Source organism: Bidens hawaiensis, unplaced genomic scaffold, assembly GCF_021521415.1.
Source record: "Bidens hawaiensis isolate Kalapana, Puna unplaced genomic scaffold, B.hawaiensis_p1.1 tig00022382_1, whole genome shotgun sequence".
NCBI classification, from domain to species: domain Eukaryota; kingdom Viridiplantae; phylum Streptophyta; class Magnoliopsida; order Asterales; family Asteraceae; genus Bidens; species Bidens hawaiensis.
The window spans coordinates 75,661-92,498 of NW_027493491.1; the positions used below are offsets into that span (position 1 = coordinate 75,661).

The window sequence follows — 16,838 nt, forward strand, 5'->3', positions numbered from 1 at the left end:
ATTAAAGTAGTTTACTTTGAATTGAGACATAAAAAATCTTCAATTTAAAAAGAGGAAGTCTTGGGCTTAAGTCTCACATTTAATAAAAAAATAAAGGGTTTAGGTTGGGTCAATGAGTTTTCTCACCTATGGTGGATTTTCTTCTAATTCTAAGGGTGGTCTTCAATACTCGAGGAATGAAAATAATTGGGTAAGCCAATGACCTATCAGTGATTCAAATTAGAATTAAAAAAAAAACAAAAAGTTAGATAAATACAAAACATCTTTTTCTTTAAATAAACCCTACCACAAATGGCTCATGAATAATAATAATAATAAATTTGAAAATTTTCGATTTAAAAAAAAAACAAAAAAGAAAATAAATTGGCAACGTTATAAAGGGGAGTAGAGGCATCAACGAAACCGACGATCTCCTTCCTCCACACATCTCTCTCTCTCTCTCTCGTTATCTTTTTGATTCCATAATCTGTCCCTTCGATCGAATCAAACCCATTAACGCCACGTCATCTTCCTCAATTCGGCATGGAAGACACTACAGGTGAGTCTTGTTTTTTACTCTCAATGCAATTAATTGATTGATCATATCACCTTCATCTCGATCTTCGATTGCATGTTCGAATTCTGCTTCTGTTTATGTTCATTTTGTTTCGATGATCCTTCATTTACCTTGTCCGATTCACTTTTTGGCGATTTTAGCTGTGAATTAAGAGCTCAACTGTTTCCGATAATTTTGGATTTGAGTTTAGGATCCTATTTTATTTGGCGATTTGAAAAAGTCAAGTCAAAGATGGGAATAAGTCAATCGTATGATTTAGATTTAGTATTATTCATGTAATGGGTATGACTATAATCTGATTATTGATGTTGAGATATGACAAAAGGATCGATCTTGTAGCAAACCCATATCAATTTTGAAGTTGATTTGATAAATGTGACTTTTGAAAGTCAACATCTTAGATGGTGCAATTGATTGTTTAAACTTTAAATCTTGATATTATTGTTATATTTTTGCTTCAATTGTGATTAACAATTAGTCAATTATTTTAAATTTCTTCTTGTTGATTAGTTGTTGGAACAAAGGATGGAACTATTGCAGTAGCCTCGGCTTTTGCAGGCCATCAGGATGGTAAGATTCATCTTATGTTAAAAACAAGCATGTTTTATTTTGTTACAATTTGGTTATTATTTTATGATCCAGTTTTATGTGTTTAAATTGATTATTGTGGTTATGTAGTGGTCCAGGATAGAGACCATAAGTTTCTAACACGGGCCGTGGAAGAAGCTTACAAAGGAGTGGAAAATGGAGACGGCGGCCCCTTTGGTGCGGTTGTGGTTCGGAATGATGAGATTGTTGTGAGCTGTCACAACATGGTTCTGAACCATACGGACCCGACTGCACACGCAGAGGTCACCGCGGTTAGAGAGGTTAGCTTCTTGTCTCTTGTTTGATTTTTACCAAATTTATTATTATTTGGAGGAATAATTAGATATTAGTATTAAATAAATGTATATTTAGAAATATACAGTTATTAGTTAAAATTATGGATTTGGTTCTTTGGTTCTTTTCAGGCGTGCAAAAAGCTTAACCGGATTGAGCTTTCTGATTGTGAGATATATGCCTCGTGTGAGCCCTGCCCTATGTGCTTCGGCGCCATTCATCTTTCAAGAATTAAGGTTCTGTTTTTTCTGCAAAATGTATTTGGGTTCAGTTTTGGCTGTAGGGGTGTGAATTTATGACCTAATACTCACGGGGTTGGGTTTAGACTAAGCGGGTTCGGGCATGTTTTACTGGTTGATTCGTTTAACTCATTTATTTATATTTGTAATTTTTTAAAATTTAAATGTTTAAAATAATATGGCATTTTTCAAACATAATTGCTTTCAAAGAATAATAATAAAATATAAATTTAGAGTTTTAAAGTATTAATATGTAAACAAAATTTTAAAAAGTTACTTTTCAGGCTGAACAAGTCGTGTTCGTGTCAACCCATGAGTGCATGTGTCTTGCTCAGGTTCATGTGTACGACACCGTTTTCGGGTTCGTGTCGTGCCAACTCACGAACACGACTTGTTTAATAACTCTAGTTTATGGTTGGTTTTTATATATTTCCATGTTTTATGCTTGCAGAGGCTGGTTTACGGTGCTAAAGCTGAAGCAGCGATTGCGATCGGGTTTGATGATTTTATTGCAGATGCACTGAGAGGCACTGGACATTATCAGAAGGCTAACCTGGAGATCAAGAAAGCAGATGGAACTGGAGCCATGATTGCTGAACAAGTATTTGAGAAAACCAAAGCCAAGTTTTCAATGTATTGATCTCAATTTCATATGAACTTGTTAATCATTTGATCTTTAACTCTTTAATTACTGAACATTTGGTGCATATTTACCTCTCAGATTCAAAAGGTATAAAATCTGATGTTTCTTCATTTACTGATTGAATAAATTTAGACTCGGTTCAATAGATCAACTACAACTGCGGTTTGATTTGCGAGTTAGCAGTTTTTATGTTGTGTGGCTTGGTATAAATGTTTGTATGGGCATAATTTTTTTTATTAAGAGGAAGCATTCTCATAAATCATATCAAAGCCATCATCTGCTACATGACAACTATGGTCTTTGACAAGTGTTAAATGTGGCTTGCCACCTCTTTCACAACAATGAATTCATGAACATTTCATGACAAATATTATGGATTATGGAATCATGGTTAACACTCAAGCATGCCATGGACCAAACCAACCACCTGGCAAGGCATGTGGCTTGGCACCTCTTTGATTCATTTAATAATAAACATTATTGTGGTTATCTCTTGAAAGGCGTTAAGACATGCTCTGCCTTCGGACACATCTAAGCCCCGTTTCAATGTATTTGCAACAGGGTTTATAGTTTAGACGGCTTGTTGCAACGGGGTTTATAGTTTAGACGTTCGTTGTTGCAACGGGGCTTAAACAAAGAATTTTTTTTTTACGAAATTAGAGACAATAGTTAATCTTATCCATATGTTTAATGTTTTAAATGGTATGAAAACGTGATCTATTTTTTATGAGCCCTGACATATTGGGTACTATGTAGTTGGGAGGATTTTCAATGCAAATATACGGTTAGTGCATAGTACTTCGTAGTCTTCCTTAATAAATGAGATTTGTTCCAATATCTTTTCTTAAGGGTGTTTTTGAAGTTATATTGTGTAGGTTCTCCTATTTCCCAAAGCGGAAAGCAAAAGCGTTTAATGCGGTGTGTTTAACGACGATTTGGTGCATTTGGCGTGCGCGAAATGCTCTTGTGTTTGAAGGTAAACATATTAATATTAATAATGTGGTTGAGATTAAGACGCTAAGTTTTTTATTGTTAAAGAACCGAGGAAAGAACCGAAGTCTCACATGGGAGGAGTGGCGGGGTTTTAATTTCATGTTATAACAAACGTGTGTTCGAGAGGTGTATCTCATTTTGTTGGTGTTTATTGTGGTATAACGGATGGGGGTGGTTTTTGTTTTTTTGTTCGTTGCTAGTGTATTGCTTGTAACGATAGTTGTTATATTAATAAAGTTTTGATTGGTCGTTCAAAAAAAAGGTATGGAACTCACTATGCCGATTGATATGCTGATGTGGCAAGAGGCGCTGGCGGTGAGCATCGCCCCACTCAAGTTTGCACCGCCTGCGGTGAAGTTGTGAAGCAATTTTTACCGCTTAAAATGCCGTGGTATTAACATAGTTCTAAAGTAAAAAAATATGATATTTTATTCTATATAACCGCTTAAAATGCAATCTGCATTAGACCAAATTCAGAAAGAAAAAGCTTTTTTTTTTCTTTTTTTTTATTTCAACATAATCGTCTGTTTAATAACAAAATAATAATAAAAATAGAAATAAAATTAAATAATTATTAATCCATATAAATAAACCCCCTCTTTCTCATTTTTTCCATATCATAAAATTACAAATGTCTTTCAACTCGGACCTTTAATTCATTTTTGTTACGGATTTTTCATCTGATGACGAGTCGAGTTCGTTTGTGTCTGTCACAGCCGTTGTAGTAACCGACAAAACGAAAACTCGATACCGAAAACGAGAATAGCTGCTTTGAACAGAGATCATGAAGTGGGTCATGAGCGCCTAGTAGTGGATTACTTTGGCGGTAATCCGATATATGATAGAAAAATGTTTAGCTCATTGAAAAGGATAACTGAAATGGAAGGCGGTGCCCACCGTGGCTGAATACATTAATGGTGGAGGTGGTGTTGGCGGATAAACCGAAATCGCCAACAAATATGTTTAGTAGTATTTTTTTTTCTTCTTATTATTTTAGGTTTTAAATTAAATAATTTTTCTTTATTGTTATTTTTTTAATGTAACTTTATTTTTATTTAAGTTTTAATTTTTGCTGTATTAAGTTAATTTTAGTTATATTACATTACCTTTTGTTTTATAAGTATTATTATTTTTATTTAAAAAGAGAGAGAAGTGGTGAATTGGTGACCATTTTTATGGTATTGTAAAAGATAGTGGAGTGGAGTGAAGTGTGATATGATGTGGTGCTTACATGACAATATAAAGAAGCAAAATGGTATCCACACCTAATAGTCTTAAGAATATTGAAAACAAATAATCAAAGGTGTGCTAGTTTCAATAACGGGAATAACCTAATCGTGATCCGAAACAGCATAATGACTAGTTTAAAATACAAATGCGTGCAAACCGGTATTCAACACCACAATGTGTACTAACAGACGACCAACTATCTGGCGTTAATAGTGCCAATGATATTTTTGATGGGTTTTGGTACTCATGCCATGGTCTTGAACCACAATTTGAAGTCTTTCTTTGGCTAACCCGTGAATTTTCACGTTTTATTTGTTGTATAATATATATAATCAAACGAAGTTCGTAAACATCGGTTTGTCATGTTGTCACGAATCCTTTTTTTTACCTTATTTCACGCGTATTTAAATTTTCATGCCTTGAAAGCGGACTTTTCAATAAGAGCCCACCTCAAATACTTTTTCAAAAAGATATCATCTCAATAACTTTTTAGTGAGATGTCATCTCAATACTTTTTCAAGACATGACCGCATTGATACACGTTGTGCATGATGCTATAGCTATATTATAATGAAATACAATTGAAAAAAAACACGATTCAATCAACATTATAAATGGATAATAAACACAAATCAGATACATAGTTTAGATTTAAATTATTAACATAATATTTTTCAATGGACATACGTTTGAGCCGCCTACTAGAACGACTGCATCTGGCTCTATATTTAACGTGACAGTTCATATACATGGTATTTGAATGGTTGAACGATGTGGATATCTAAGTCGCTGTGGTTTTTTTTTGTTATGAAAAAAAAAAGAACCAAGGCAGTAGTTTACATTATCTTTATCATATTACACAGCACTTTTAATCTATTTGCATATTTTTCTAAAAAAATTATTATTATAAATATTTTGATTTGGCATAAAGATAAATTATGAAAAATGTGATAGATAACTTAATTCAAACGCTAGATGCTTTTTTTAAACAGCAAAAATAAGCAATAGGTGTCACTTGGATATCCAACGTTTTAAAGCAGGTTTAGAATATATAATCTCTCTCGTTGCTAGCTTTCCTCTTTCGCTCTAAAACCCTGGCTGACGACTATGGACCTTACGGCCAGCGATGTTGCTCGAGCTATCGTTGCCGCTCTCGGCTGGAACTCATCCGCCGACGATCGCAAAGCCGCACTTGCCTACTTAGAATCCGTACCTTCCTCTCTATTTTACTTCACTTTAATTTGATTAGTATAATGTATCCGCCTTCTCTACGGATTTAACTTGCAATACGTGTTCATTGTAGTGTTATGAGATGATTATTGCGGTTTTGAGTTGTCTATGGTAATCGGATTGGATTGCGAGATTCTGTTGATTTAGTTAGAGATTGAGTGAATTTGTTAGTATAGGTTTTTCTAGGGTTTCCAATGGTTTATTTGAAATCTATACATTTTTTGAGTTTCTGTTGAGGTTTTGGTTAATTTTGTGCTTTTCGAGAGACGATGGAGTTGAAAGGTAATTCGACTGAGAAATGATATAATGAAATTTATGAAGAAAAAACTGGAAAAGTGTTGAGGAGGAATAATTAGATGAAGGAGAAAAGGGTGGAAGTTAGAAGATTATGCCCTAAACCCTAAGACGCGCGATCTGTTTGTTTTAAACCTGTTCTGTGTTTCTTTCTGTATTAAAAGATTAGCTCTAAACCCTAAGATGAGCGATTTTTTGCTGAACCTGTTCTGTGTTTCTTTATTGTATTAAGATCATTCACCTTCAGCTCAAGTACTCAAGTACTGTAGTTTACATACAAACATTTCACTACTGATGTCATTCAATCAAGGGTCTTAAGAAGCTCAAAATTGCGACTTGACTTCACAACTTGTTGCACACATGCTATCCTCTCTCTAAAGAGGATGCTGTTGCTGTGTTTCACTCACTGAATTACATATTTCTAAGGAACATGTTTACCACCATTGAATCGCAGGCCATAAGATGATGTATTATAAGAGACTAATATATATGTTTCGCACTACAAAATACACAGATATGGTAAAAATGTTGTGAGTTCATGACCCCTTATTTCTTCCACAATAATCTTTGATTTTAAAGATGCATTATCAGTTTTGTAAGACATATAAGACAACAAATGGAGAAAATTCGTTTATCGTAGTCAAAACGATCACTTTACAAATATGTTACTCTTAACTTTTGTGCATACATTTTTCACTGAGGGTACTTCGCTTTCACATACATTCTTTCTTAAAACGTTTTAATTATTTTTTTGCTTTCTAGGTAAAAGCTGGGGATGTACGTGTTTTGGCAAGCACATCATTTCTGTTAGTCAAGAAAGACTGGTCTTCTGAAGTTCGTTTGCATGCAATTAAACTGTTGCAGGTATTTTCTTTTCTTTGCTGATCTTCTGTTCTAGTGATCTATATGTTACAAGCATTAGGATATCTGCTTAGCTCAGCAGAAAGCTTTATTTCTGCACTAGCTGATCTGTGAGAATCATCTGTAATTAGTGACCTAGTTGCTAACATCATATATTTGGTGATTATTAGAAACAAGCCTTTTATCCCGAATGTCAATAACTAGGTTATGTAATTATGTAAACGTATTATAGGAACATGCCTTTTCTTTTCATGCTCTCCCTTCTAAGGTCAATGTCATCTTTTCTGTTCGGTGATTTTTACGGGTATTTGCTGATAATTAAATTAGAAGGGAGTTGATGTGTCTGTAAGAATCTTTATATATCGGGCGAATAGGTTGTTTTAACTTTAAAAGTAAGTATTTTACCAATTTTTTTAACAACCCAAAACAGTTTGTAATATAAAAATGCATGTAAACAAGAGTTGGAGAGATATCACCACATAAACATGAGGACGTATAGTGGTTCTTGTGGATGTAAACCAAGACTTGCTCTTCGTTGGCCTATTTAAACCGGTAGATGATGTCTCAAAAGTCCTAAGAGTTTTAAGCTGTATGTTTCTAGAATTAAGAGGTGAGTCTTAAGCGTTGAAAGAAGGGTTGTTTAAATAGATGTATGAGAGAATTTTTCAAAGATTTTGAATAAGGTTGAAAAATTTGGCAACAAGTCTTTTGCAAAGGTGCCATTTGACCAAATCAAATTGACACAAGCCTTGGTTCAAAATGCAAGAGAACTTTGCTCAAGGAAGGAAAGATGGTTTGCTGGTTTCAAAAACTTTTAGACTTAGATTATGACATCCTTTTCTTTTGTTATCTAACTATGAAGACCATATATATATAGTAGGGAAGATCCCTTCCAGAGATATCTAATGCTTTGTTTCATCTTTGTAGAACTTTGAATAGTTTTATAAAAGTTTCAAGGGAACTTATTAAAAATGTATGTTTGTATAAATTGGTTTATAGGGTGATCATATCTTTTTATCAACACCCTTAGGTTACTGTGTCTTTTTCTTAATTCGTTCTTGATTCTTTGAGTGGGCCTGTTGTGCGTAAGAAACACAGGAAGTAGATCATGAACATATGATTATTTGTGGTTAGCCTTTAATTCCCATTCTTGTAATTTTTGTAATCATCAAAACTTCTAAAGAGACACATTAAAATGTGATAACATGTATGCACCAACAATGTCTTTCTTTGTAGCATTTAGTGCGATTACGGTGGGATGAACTAAGCTCTGAAGAAAGACGAGAGTTTGCAAAGGTTTCTATTGATTTAATGAATGAAATTGCAAGCAGTTTTGAAGAGTGGGCTCTAAAAAGTCAAACAGCTGCTCTAGTTGCTGAGGTGTACTTCTGTTTTCATGCTGACATTATAAAACATCATGATCAAGCTCTATACACTTAGTTGATTTATTTTGTTATTTTTTATTTTGTTACAGATAGTCAGGAGAGAAGACGTGAGTTTATGGCAAGAACTCATACCATCTCTAATATCTATTTCCAACTCTGGTCCAACGCATGTAATGAAAAACCCATTTCCTGTTTTGTTTTATGACTTCAACTAAAATTTATACAATTTTGCATATGGAAAATCAGGCTGATTTGTGTTCTAGTTTTAGGCTGAGATGGTATGTATGATGCTGAGGTGGCTTCCCGAAGATATCACTGTTCATAATGAAGACTTGGAAGGTCTGCTTCATTTATTTGATTATAAGTGCAATAACTGTAAACATTATTGATATAGCTTCTGTGTGTTTAATTATCTGTTTGATTGGTGTTTAAATAAGCGAATCTCTTTTAATGATTTGCTGCGATCTAAAATCTATGCAGGTGATCGTCGTAGACTGTTGTTACGCGGGCTGACCGAATCTTTGCCTGAAATTTTGCCATTGTTGTACACAGTAAGTATTGTGTTACAGCTATCTTTACAAATTGCATACTTTTGCTTCTTTTACTATAATTTATCACACTCCTCAAACAACAGCTATTAGAGAGACACTTTGGAGCTGCCATGACAGAAGCGGGTAGACAACAGATTGACATTGCTAAGCAGCACGCAGCTGCAGTGACAGCTACTCTTAATGCTATAAATGCATATGCTGAGTGGGCCCCTTTGCCTTATCTTGCAAAATATGGCACGCTCCATGGGTATGATTTTTTTGCAGTTTGGATATTGGTTTTACTTTATGCTATTGTTTCTGATTGTAAATTGTTAGAACACCTCCGTATTTTAGATTCTAACAATTTTTTTGTTAATTTTCCATCAACTAGTTGTGGCTTTTTACTCTCTTCTCCTGATTTCCGCGTTCATGCATGTGAGTTTTTCAAGCTTGTATCTTCAAGGTAAGTAACCACACACTTTTTGACACATGGAATGCTAGATATACTTGTTATTATAATGTGAAATAAGCTATTTAGGTTGGTAAAAATGTCATTTTGATGATTGCTTTTTTCAGGAAGAGACCTACTGATGCAGATTCTGATTACGATTCTGCAATGAACAGCATTCTTGCAATATTGTTGAATGTGTCTACGGACTTCTTGAACATATCAGAGTCAAGTTCTGGGGTCATGAATGATAGTGACTTTGAGTTTGCGGAGTGTATATGTGAAAGTCTGGTGTCTTTGGGCTCTACAAACTTGCAATGCGTCACTAGCGACAATGAAATACTGTCTCAATATTTACTGAAGGTAATAAAATGAACTATATAATGTGTTAGCTAACTGGTGAATTTGGAACACGACTGTGATTCTCATCATCATGTTTCTTGATTGAAACTTGAAAGTTAGCTTATAATTTTGCTTTACACTTATTTTTCTGAAGAAAACTAAAGTTACTAATCCTAATCATTATCTGATAAACAAATACAAAACCAGTACTTATCTTCAGTCTTTATTCATACTTAAATGTTAATAGTTATTCATACTTGAATTATAATATTATCTTAAATGTTATAGTTATTCATACTTGAATAATAATATTATCTCAGGCCTAACAGTGTGGCCTAACTTGAATGTCTTTGCAGATGATGCAATATTTCAGACACTATAAACTTGAGCTTCATCATCAGTCTCTTATATTCTGGCTGGTATATTATCAAGTTTTTATTAGTAGCTTCTATGTAGGGTTTTCATATCTGTATGTACTCAAAAGACTCATCATGTTTGTTTCTAAAAATAGGCGTTAATGCGTGATTTGCTCACAAAGCCAAAAACTTCTGCTGGAGACAGCTCAGCTGACAATCTGGCATCTGGCTCAGGGCAAGCTGATAATCACAAGCAAAAGATCTTACCTTTTGTGAATGATGAGATCTGTAGTGTCATGTTGGATATATCTTTTCAAAGAATGCTTAAGAAGGAAAAAGTCAACTCCGGAAATGAATATTCTAGTGGGGCTTTGGAGTTATGGAGTGATGATTTTGAGGGTAGAGGAGATTTTGGTCAGTACCGTTCAAGGCTGGTATGTATGTGTGTGCATGCTTGTGCTTTTCTGTTTATTTCCCGTCTCAGTTCATATTACTATAGGTGGCAGGAATCGACCCATTCTTAAGAAATTGCCATCTTTACGCACACACACGTGTGTATATGCATGCATGCATGTATAGGTACAATGTACCTTAAATCTTCAAGGGTGGAAGTGTTGAACCTTGTTTACCAAACATGCCATGCGGCTTTATCACTTTATGCGTGTATTGTGAGTGTAGAGAAATGTGAGAAAACCAGTCATACATGTGTGTATGCATGTATAGGTACAATGTGCCTTAAATCTTCCAGTGTTGAAGTGTTGAATCTTGTTTACCAAACATGCCATGTGGCTTTATGCGTGTATTGTGAGTGTAAAAAGTCGGAAAACCAGTCATAAATGTACTGAAGTGGCTGGGTGCTTCAATAAGTTATGGCAGATTAAAAAAATATGGTTGTGGGTATACTTTTGGGTAAACTAAAAGTCTTTTTTAAAAGTCATCACCGAGTGAAGTTGGCTTGTTGTTTAAACGGGGAATCTTTATATTATAATATATATATATATATATATATATATATATATATATATATACAAAGGTGTTCAAGACAAAACAAGTGTATGGGTTTGCTTTTGTTTTTGTTACCCTTTCTGATGTGTGGTAACCATATTTGCAGGTGGAACTGATTCGACTAATTGCTTCCTTCAAACCTGTTATAGCCGTTACCAAAGTTTCTGACAGAGTTATTATGATCATCAAGAGCCTTCTTCTTGCTCCACTTCCTTCCCAGGTAGGAATAATACTCTTATCACTGATTTTTAAGCATAAGTTTTCTGTAGCTAGAAAAATGGTGGGTCATGAGGCTTGGTCAACTGGCCAAAAACTTAAAATGTGGTAAACTTTGGAGCAGGTTAAAATGGATCGGGTGACCTGGATCGGTTTTATCGGATTTTTAATAGTTAATGTCTTGATGCATCGAATATGATCACCAAACTACTATTCCATTAATAATCTAATTAATTGATTATTATGATATATGCGATTTTATGTTTAAGACCAATAATTCTTTTTGCCAAATAAATTTTCAGAATTTGGCCACTCTAGAGAGCATGCAACTTGCTGTAGATAATGTTGTGGCAGCTATTTTTGATGATTCAAATGATGATAATGGGAGTGGCTCTGATGCTCAACTTGCTTCATGCAGAATATTAGAAGGTTTTCTTCCCTGTCAACTTTCTTGCATTCACGAAACTTTTTAACATCATCACCCAATTCTAATTACACCATTAACTGTGTATCAAAGGTTTACTTCAGCAACTTCTTTCTTTAAAATGGACCGAACCTGAATTAGTTGAAGTACTTGGGCACTATTTTGAGGCACTGGGTCCTTTCTTGAAGTACCATCCTGATGCTGTTGGAAGTGTCATCAATAAACTATTTGAACTTCTAAATTCATTACCAATCGTCATGAAGGTTTGGGTTCCAATTCTACTTTTTTATGAACTTTAAATATGAAAACTTAGCTTGTAATTCAATCATATATAGTTAATTCACCATGTCCTATATTTAGCCGGATCCTTCACTCGGTGGAGCTAGACACACAAGATTACATATTTGCACATCCTTTGTACGATTAGCCAAAACTGCTGACACCAGTCTTTTACCTCACATGAAGGTAATTCATATAGAAACTAATTATTTGTATATAATTTTTTTTGGAACGACATTTTATATAAGTTGTCAGTAACCTATGAATCTTTTCTATAATAGGGCATAGTAGACACAGTATCTTATTTGCAAAAGGAAGGTCAGTTGCTTCATGGAGAGCACAATCTTTTTGGGGAAACGTTTCTTATTATGGCATCTGCAGCTGGGTAATAAATTTAGTTTCATACTGTTCAGTTTATATGCTTGATGGTCAATCTTGACTTCATTAACAGTGTTAAGCATACTGGTGCAGGCCTCAACAACAGCGAGAAGTTATGACCTGGTTGCTCGAGCCATTGAGTCATCAATGGACTCAACTCGAATGGCAAAATGCATATTTATCTGACCCTGCAGGTCTGATTAAATTGTGTGGTGAGACACAATTTATGTGGTCATTGTTCCATACTGTTACATTCTTTGAGAAAGCACTTAAGAGGAGTGGCGTTAGAAAGAGCATTGTGAACAATAATAATTCTAATGCATCATCTATTCCACATCCGTTGGCTTCTCATCTACCATGGATGCTCCCGCCTCTACTCAAAGTAAGCACTTTTTTATACCGTCTATTTTGCTCAGGTGTTAACGCCCTGCTTGCGGTGCGCACATATAATGTATATATGTGTGAACCCTTGGGTGGGCAAAAGTAAAATTGCACTAATTTTGACGTTATTTTACTAATCACGTGAAAATAACGTTAAAAGTGGCGGAAGGTTAATCAGGCATCATGTGGTGGCGTTGATAGCCGAAAGACAAGGGCACATGCACCAATCAGCCGGTGTCCCGATGATTGAGTGTTATGTGTCTTATGTCCAAGGCTTGATTCAAAACTACTATCGAGCCGGGGGTCTCACCGGAAGCAGCCTCTCTATCCCTATGGGATAAAGGTAAGGCTGTCTACATCTTACCCTCCTCAGACCCTACCATAGCATTGCTATTGGTGGGATATACTGAGTACGATGATGATGATGATGTATTTTGCTCAGGTGTTTTTACTAATAGAGTAACCCTTATGCTTAAATAATTGCTAGATATGGCAATTTTGACCCACTTATGAATGGGTTGATTTGGGTTGTAAATTATCTCAAAACAGGTCAAAACAGAAAAAAAAAGAAGCTAAAATGAGAACAGGTAAAATGGATTAATCTTTTAAATGCGTTTTAACCTTCTAAAATTTAGGGATGAACAAATAACTGACTGGTTGTTTTCTTTTTTTTTGAAAATAAAAAACTACGGTTTGGTCATGCCCCTCACCAAAACCGAAATGAACTATCCGAACTTGTTTGAATGCTTGTTCTTGGATGGCTCAAATTCATTATTTTGGGCCAGAGTTTTGATGCCCAAATTTATTAACATGCAATTAAGAAAAAAATTAGATAAAATGTTTTACGCCCAAATTCTTTTTTTTGGCCCTTAACTTTAAAGTCCAAATTCATCAACGGGTAAGTAGCAGAAAATTTAGACAATTAATTTCTTTTGGGCAAACATTTAAAGCTCAATTGTAAAACTGTCAACCAACCAACCCGACCCATATGAAAAACCGAAATTGCGGTTTGGTTCAGTTTGAGCCCGAAACCAACCAACCCGACCCATGTACACAATCTAAATTATTTGTGGGCCAACCCAACCTGTTAGCCAATCTGCCTTACACACATTGTCGACGTTAGTTGATTCTACAACCGATACTGAAAATTGATTCTAGAGCTTCTTAAATGCTAAGAAATCATCAATATATATCTTTAGTAAATCCGGTATCACATTGTATCCAACACATGTATCTTTTTTCCACTCTATGTTTCGCTGCAATAACCGATGAATGATATAGATGCTTGCTTTTTCCTCTCCAGCTTCTCCGTGTGATACACTCTCTCTGGTCGCCACCTGTAACTCAGATACTACCTGGAGAAATAAAAGCTGCTATGGCTATGAATGAGTTTGAGCGAACCGGCCTTCTAGGGGAAAGCAACCCTAAAATGGCCAAAGGTGCAGTAACTTTTGCTGATGGCATCCCTGCACACATGAAAGACGGAAACACAGAACCAAATGAAACTGATATCAGAAATTGGTTAAAGGGTATTAGAGAGAGCGGGTAAGCAACCAACTATATAATACAGTTTGTGCTATTTAGTTAAATGTGCATTATGTGGTTGTTACTGATGTTTATGTACTGTCAACAGGTATAATGTATTGGGGCTATCAACAACAGTTGGAGAATCATTTTTCAGATGCACAGATGTTGAAGCTGTTGACTTAGCACTGATGGAGAATATTAATTCAATGGAGTTTAGACATATAAGGCAACTTGTTCATTCGGTTATAGCACCTTTAGTGAAAAACTGCCCATCTGGTTTGTGGGATATATGGTTAAAAAGGCTTCTGTATCCACTGCTTGTGTATTCGCATCAGGCTTTGAGGTGTTCATGGTCTGCTCTTTTAGAGGAAGGGAGAGCGAAGGTGCCTGATGTTTGTGGGATTTTAGGTGGGCCCGATTTAAAAGTTGAAGTGATGGAGGAAAAGCTTCTTCGGGTTTTGACCCGTGAAATTTGCGCACTACTTTCGGTTTTAGGTTCACCCGGGTTAAATTCTGGGCTTCATTCTGAGCAGTTGCCTACAGATTCTGATGTATTGTCCAGCTCTGTAATCGGGTACGTATGACATTCACGTATGGGTGTAAACGATCTGAGCCTGAGCTCGAACCGAACTCGTTTAACTTACGAGAGCTCGAGCTTTTGGCTCGTTTAATAATTATTGATTAGATTTCTTACATTTATAGGTATTTAAATATAGATATAGGTAATGTTTAAATACAAAAGGCTGCTAACGTGTGAACCTACGAAGGATTAATATAGGCTGTGTAAATATTTTTTTAGGTTGCATAAATTTTGTTGTGCAATTATTTATATATGTTGCATAGTTATCGTGCGTAATGAGTTGTATATGTTGCGTGTAATTAGTTATATATGTTGCATAATTAATTATGATGCGAAAGGCCTTTGTACGATTCACATTTTAACCCCCCTATGTGTATCAGTGTGTGTGTGTGTATAATTTATCATCATTTTATGTATAATAGTTATTATATAATATATTTTTGATATATCAAATAAAATTTAGATAAATAATAGGCTCGTTTAGGCTTGCGAGGCAGCTCGAGCTCAAACTTATTTGGCGGCTCAAGCTCATTTAAGCTTGTCTTGATTGAGCTTTTAGCGAGCCGAGCTCAAGTAGCTAATGAGCAGCTTGGCTCGTTTACACTTCTATATACTAGTTATCAAAGGCCAATTGTAGCTGTTGAGCTTGCAAAACGGGCGGGTTGGGTAACAGGTCAAATTGGGTTCGAGTCAAAGTCGGTAGTTTTCTGTATGGGCGAAAACGTACCGGGTTGACTTGAAAACACTTTTTGACCAAAGCATCAGCCACCTCTAATATTCTTTTGCTATATGTTTTTAAGTTTAAATATTTGTTACTCATTGTAGGTTTCTTTTAAAGAACAAGGATATAGCGGTTCCACTATTGCACTTGTGTTTAGATGCTTTTACATGGACAGATGCCGAATCCACAAATAAGATCACCACCTTCTGTGGGGCCATAGTTCTTTTAGCTATCACAACAAACAACATTGAACTAAGACAATTTGTTTGCAAAGATTTGTTCTCTGCAATAATCCAAAGTTTAGCTCTAGAGTCAAATGCTGTCACCAGTGCCAATTTGGTTGGTCTCTGCTGTGAAATATTTGTAAGCTTCTGTAAGCAGGATCCAGCACCCAGACAAGTTAGTAAATATTCAGTATTCATTTCCCATTTTAACAAAACTTAAATATTAAATTCTGCATGCTTTAATTAATTTTAATTTTAACCTCTTTATAGATTTTGCTCTCGCTTCCTTGCGTTGGGCCTCAAGATTTGCTTGCATTTGAAGAAGCATTGGGAAAGACCAGCAGCCCTAAGGAACAAAAACAGCTTATGAAAAGCTTGTTGTTGGTTGGTACTGCAAACCAGTTGAAAGCACTCGCTGTTCAAAAAGGTGTGAATCTTATCACAAATGTTGTTGGTAAGTACCTACTTTATTTGTGATTTAAGTTTAATATTTAAACGGCTATTAATTGAAGCCATAATTTGTGTTTTTCAGCAAGGCCTCGAAGCACAATACCTGCCTCGGATTCCAGAACAGATGACGAAAGTGCGATTGGTTTGGCTGCTATTATGTAAGGTTGGTGGTTTTATGTACACAACGAAGCTTTATTTTGTTTCAAATATGAATTAAAAACTAATGGCTATTGAAAAAATCAACTATCAAAGCCGTATGTAACTAAATGCTAATCTTTACCTTAGAAGTTAAAATCATGTGTGCCGGCTAAATGTTATTGGCGTATTAGTATTATGTTTCTGTTTTTTAGTGTGAAGTTACAATTCTTGTGTCCATCTTGGATGTAGCATTTGTACTCTTTTTATAATGCATGTCTCACTGTTGATTTAGTGAAAATTATATTATTACAAAATAACAAGAGCTTGGTTTTTTGCTAAGGAACTTATAAGGTTACATTTTCGGTTACTTTGCACATGTTTTAAGTGTTATTCACTCGACGGCTGACGCTATATTTAGCCTAACTCTTGCTTAAGCCATTGGGATAAGAATAGTCCCAATCAGTCTATTCCTAAATTGTGACTTTGGTTGTGATGCGTGCGTATTTGTTTGGTCCCAAAATCTGTA

The 16,838-nt window shown here is 35.2% G+C and overlaps 2 protein-coding genes across 2 annotated transcripts; both read left to right on the plus strand.

Annotated features, from left to right (window-relative positions):
- The first annotated feature begins 507 nt into the window (after positions 1-507).
- Positions 508-2,495, plus strand: LOC143565510 (guanosine deaminase-like). The gene is made up of 5 exons (XM_077052469.1): positions 508-538; positions 1,067-1,126; positions 1,235-1,425; positions 1,570-1,674; positions 2,129-2,495. The coding sequence occupies exons 1-5, from the start codon at positions 523-525 to the stop codon at positions 2,315-2,317; spliced, it is 561 nt and encodes a 186-aa protein (XP_076908584.1). The 5' UTR covers positions 508-522; the 3' UTR covers positions 2,318-2,495.
- A 3,155-nt stretch (positions 2,496-5,650) lies between these two features.
- LOC143565507 (protein HASTY 1-like) lies at positions 5,651-16,468 on the plus strand. The gene is made up of 22 exons (XM_077052465.1): positions 5,651-5,752; positions 6,830-6,931; positions 8,165-8,308; positions 8,403-8,483; positions 8,583-8,652; positions 8,794-8,864; positions 8,948-9,111; positions 9,235-9,306; positions 9,420-9,654; positions 9,990-10,052; positions 10,145-10,423; positions 11,101-11,214; positions 11,513-11,639; positions 11,728-11,897; positions 11,995-12,099; positions 12,195-12,298; positions 12,385-12,673; positions 13,976-14,217; positions 14,306-14,773; positions 15,605-15,899; positions 15,995-16,178; positions 16,257-16,468. Exons 1-22 carry the CDS (start codon positions 5,651-5,653, stop codon positions 16,334-16,336), a joined length of 3,561 nt encoding a protein of 1,186 aa, XP_076908580.1. The 3' UTR covers positions 16,337-16,468.
- Positions 16,469-16,838: the final 370 nt, after the last annotated feature.

Coding starts and splice junctions, on each gene's coding strand:
- LOC143565510 (XM_077052469.1), top strand. Junction 1,127..1,234: donor TTTTGCAGGCCATCAGGATG/GTAAGATTCATC, acceptor GTGGTTATGTAG/TGGTCCAGGATAGAGACCAT. Junction 1,675..2,128: donor TTCATCTTTCAAGAATTAAG/GTTCTGTTTTTT, acceptor TTATGCTTGCAG/AGGCTGGTTTACGGTGCTAA.
- LOC143565507 (XM_077052465.1), top strand. CDS start 5,651: ATGGACCTTACGGCCAGCGATGTTGCTCGAGCTATCGTTGCCGCTCTC. Junction 5,753..6,829: donor CACTTGCCTACTTAGAATCC/GTACCTTCCTCT, acceptor TTTGCTTTCTAG/GTAAAAGCTGGGGATGTACG. Junction 11,898..11,994: donor CATTACCAATCGTCATGAAG/GTTTGGGTTCCA, acceptor TCCTATATTTAG/CCGGATCCTTCACTCGGTGG.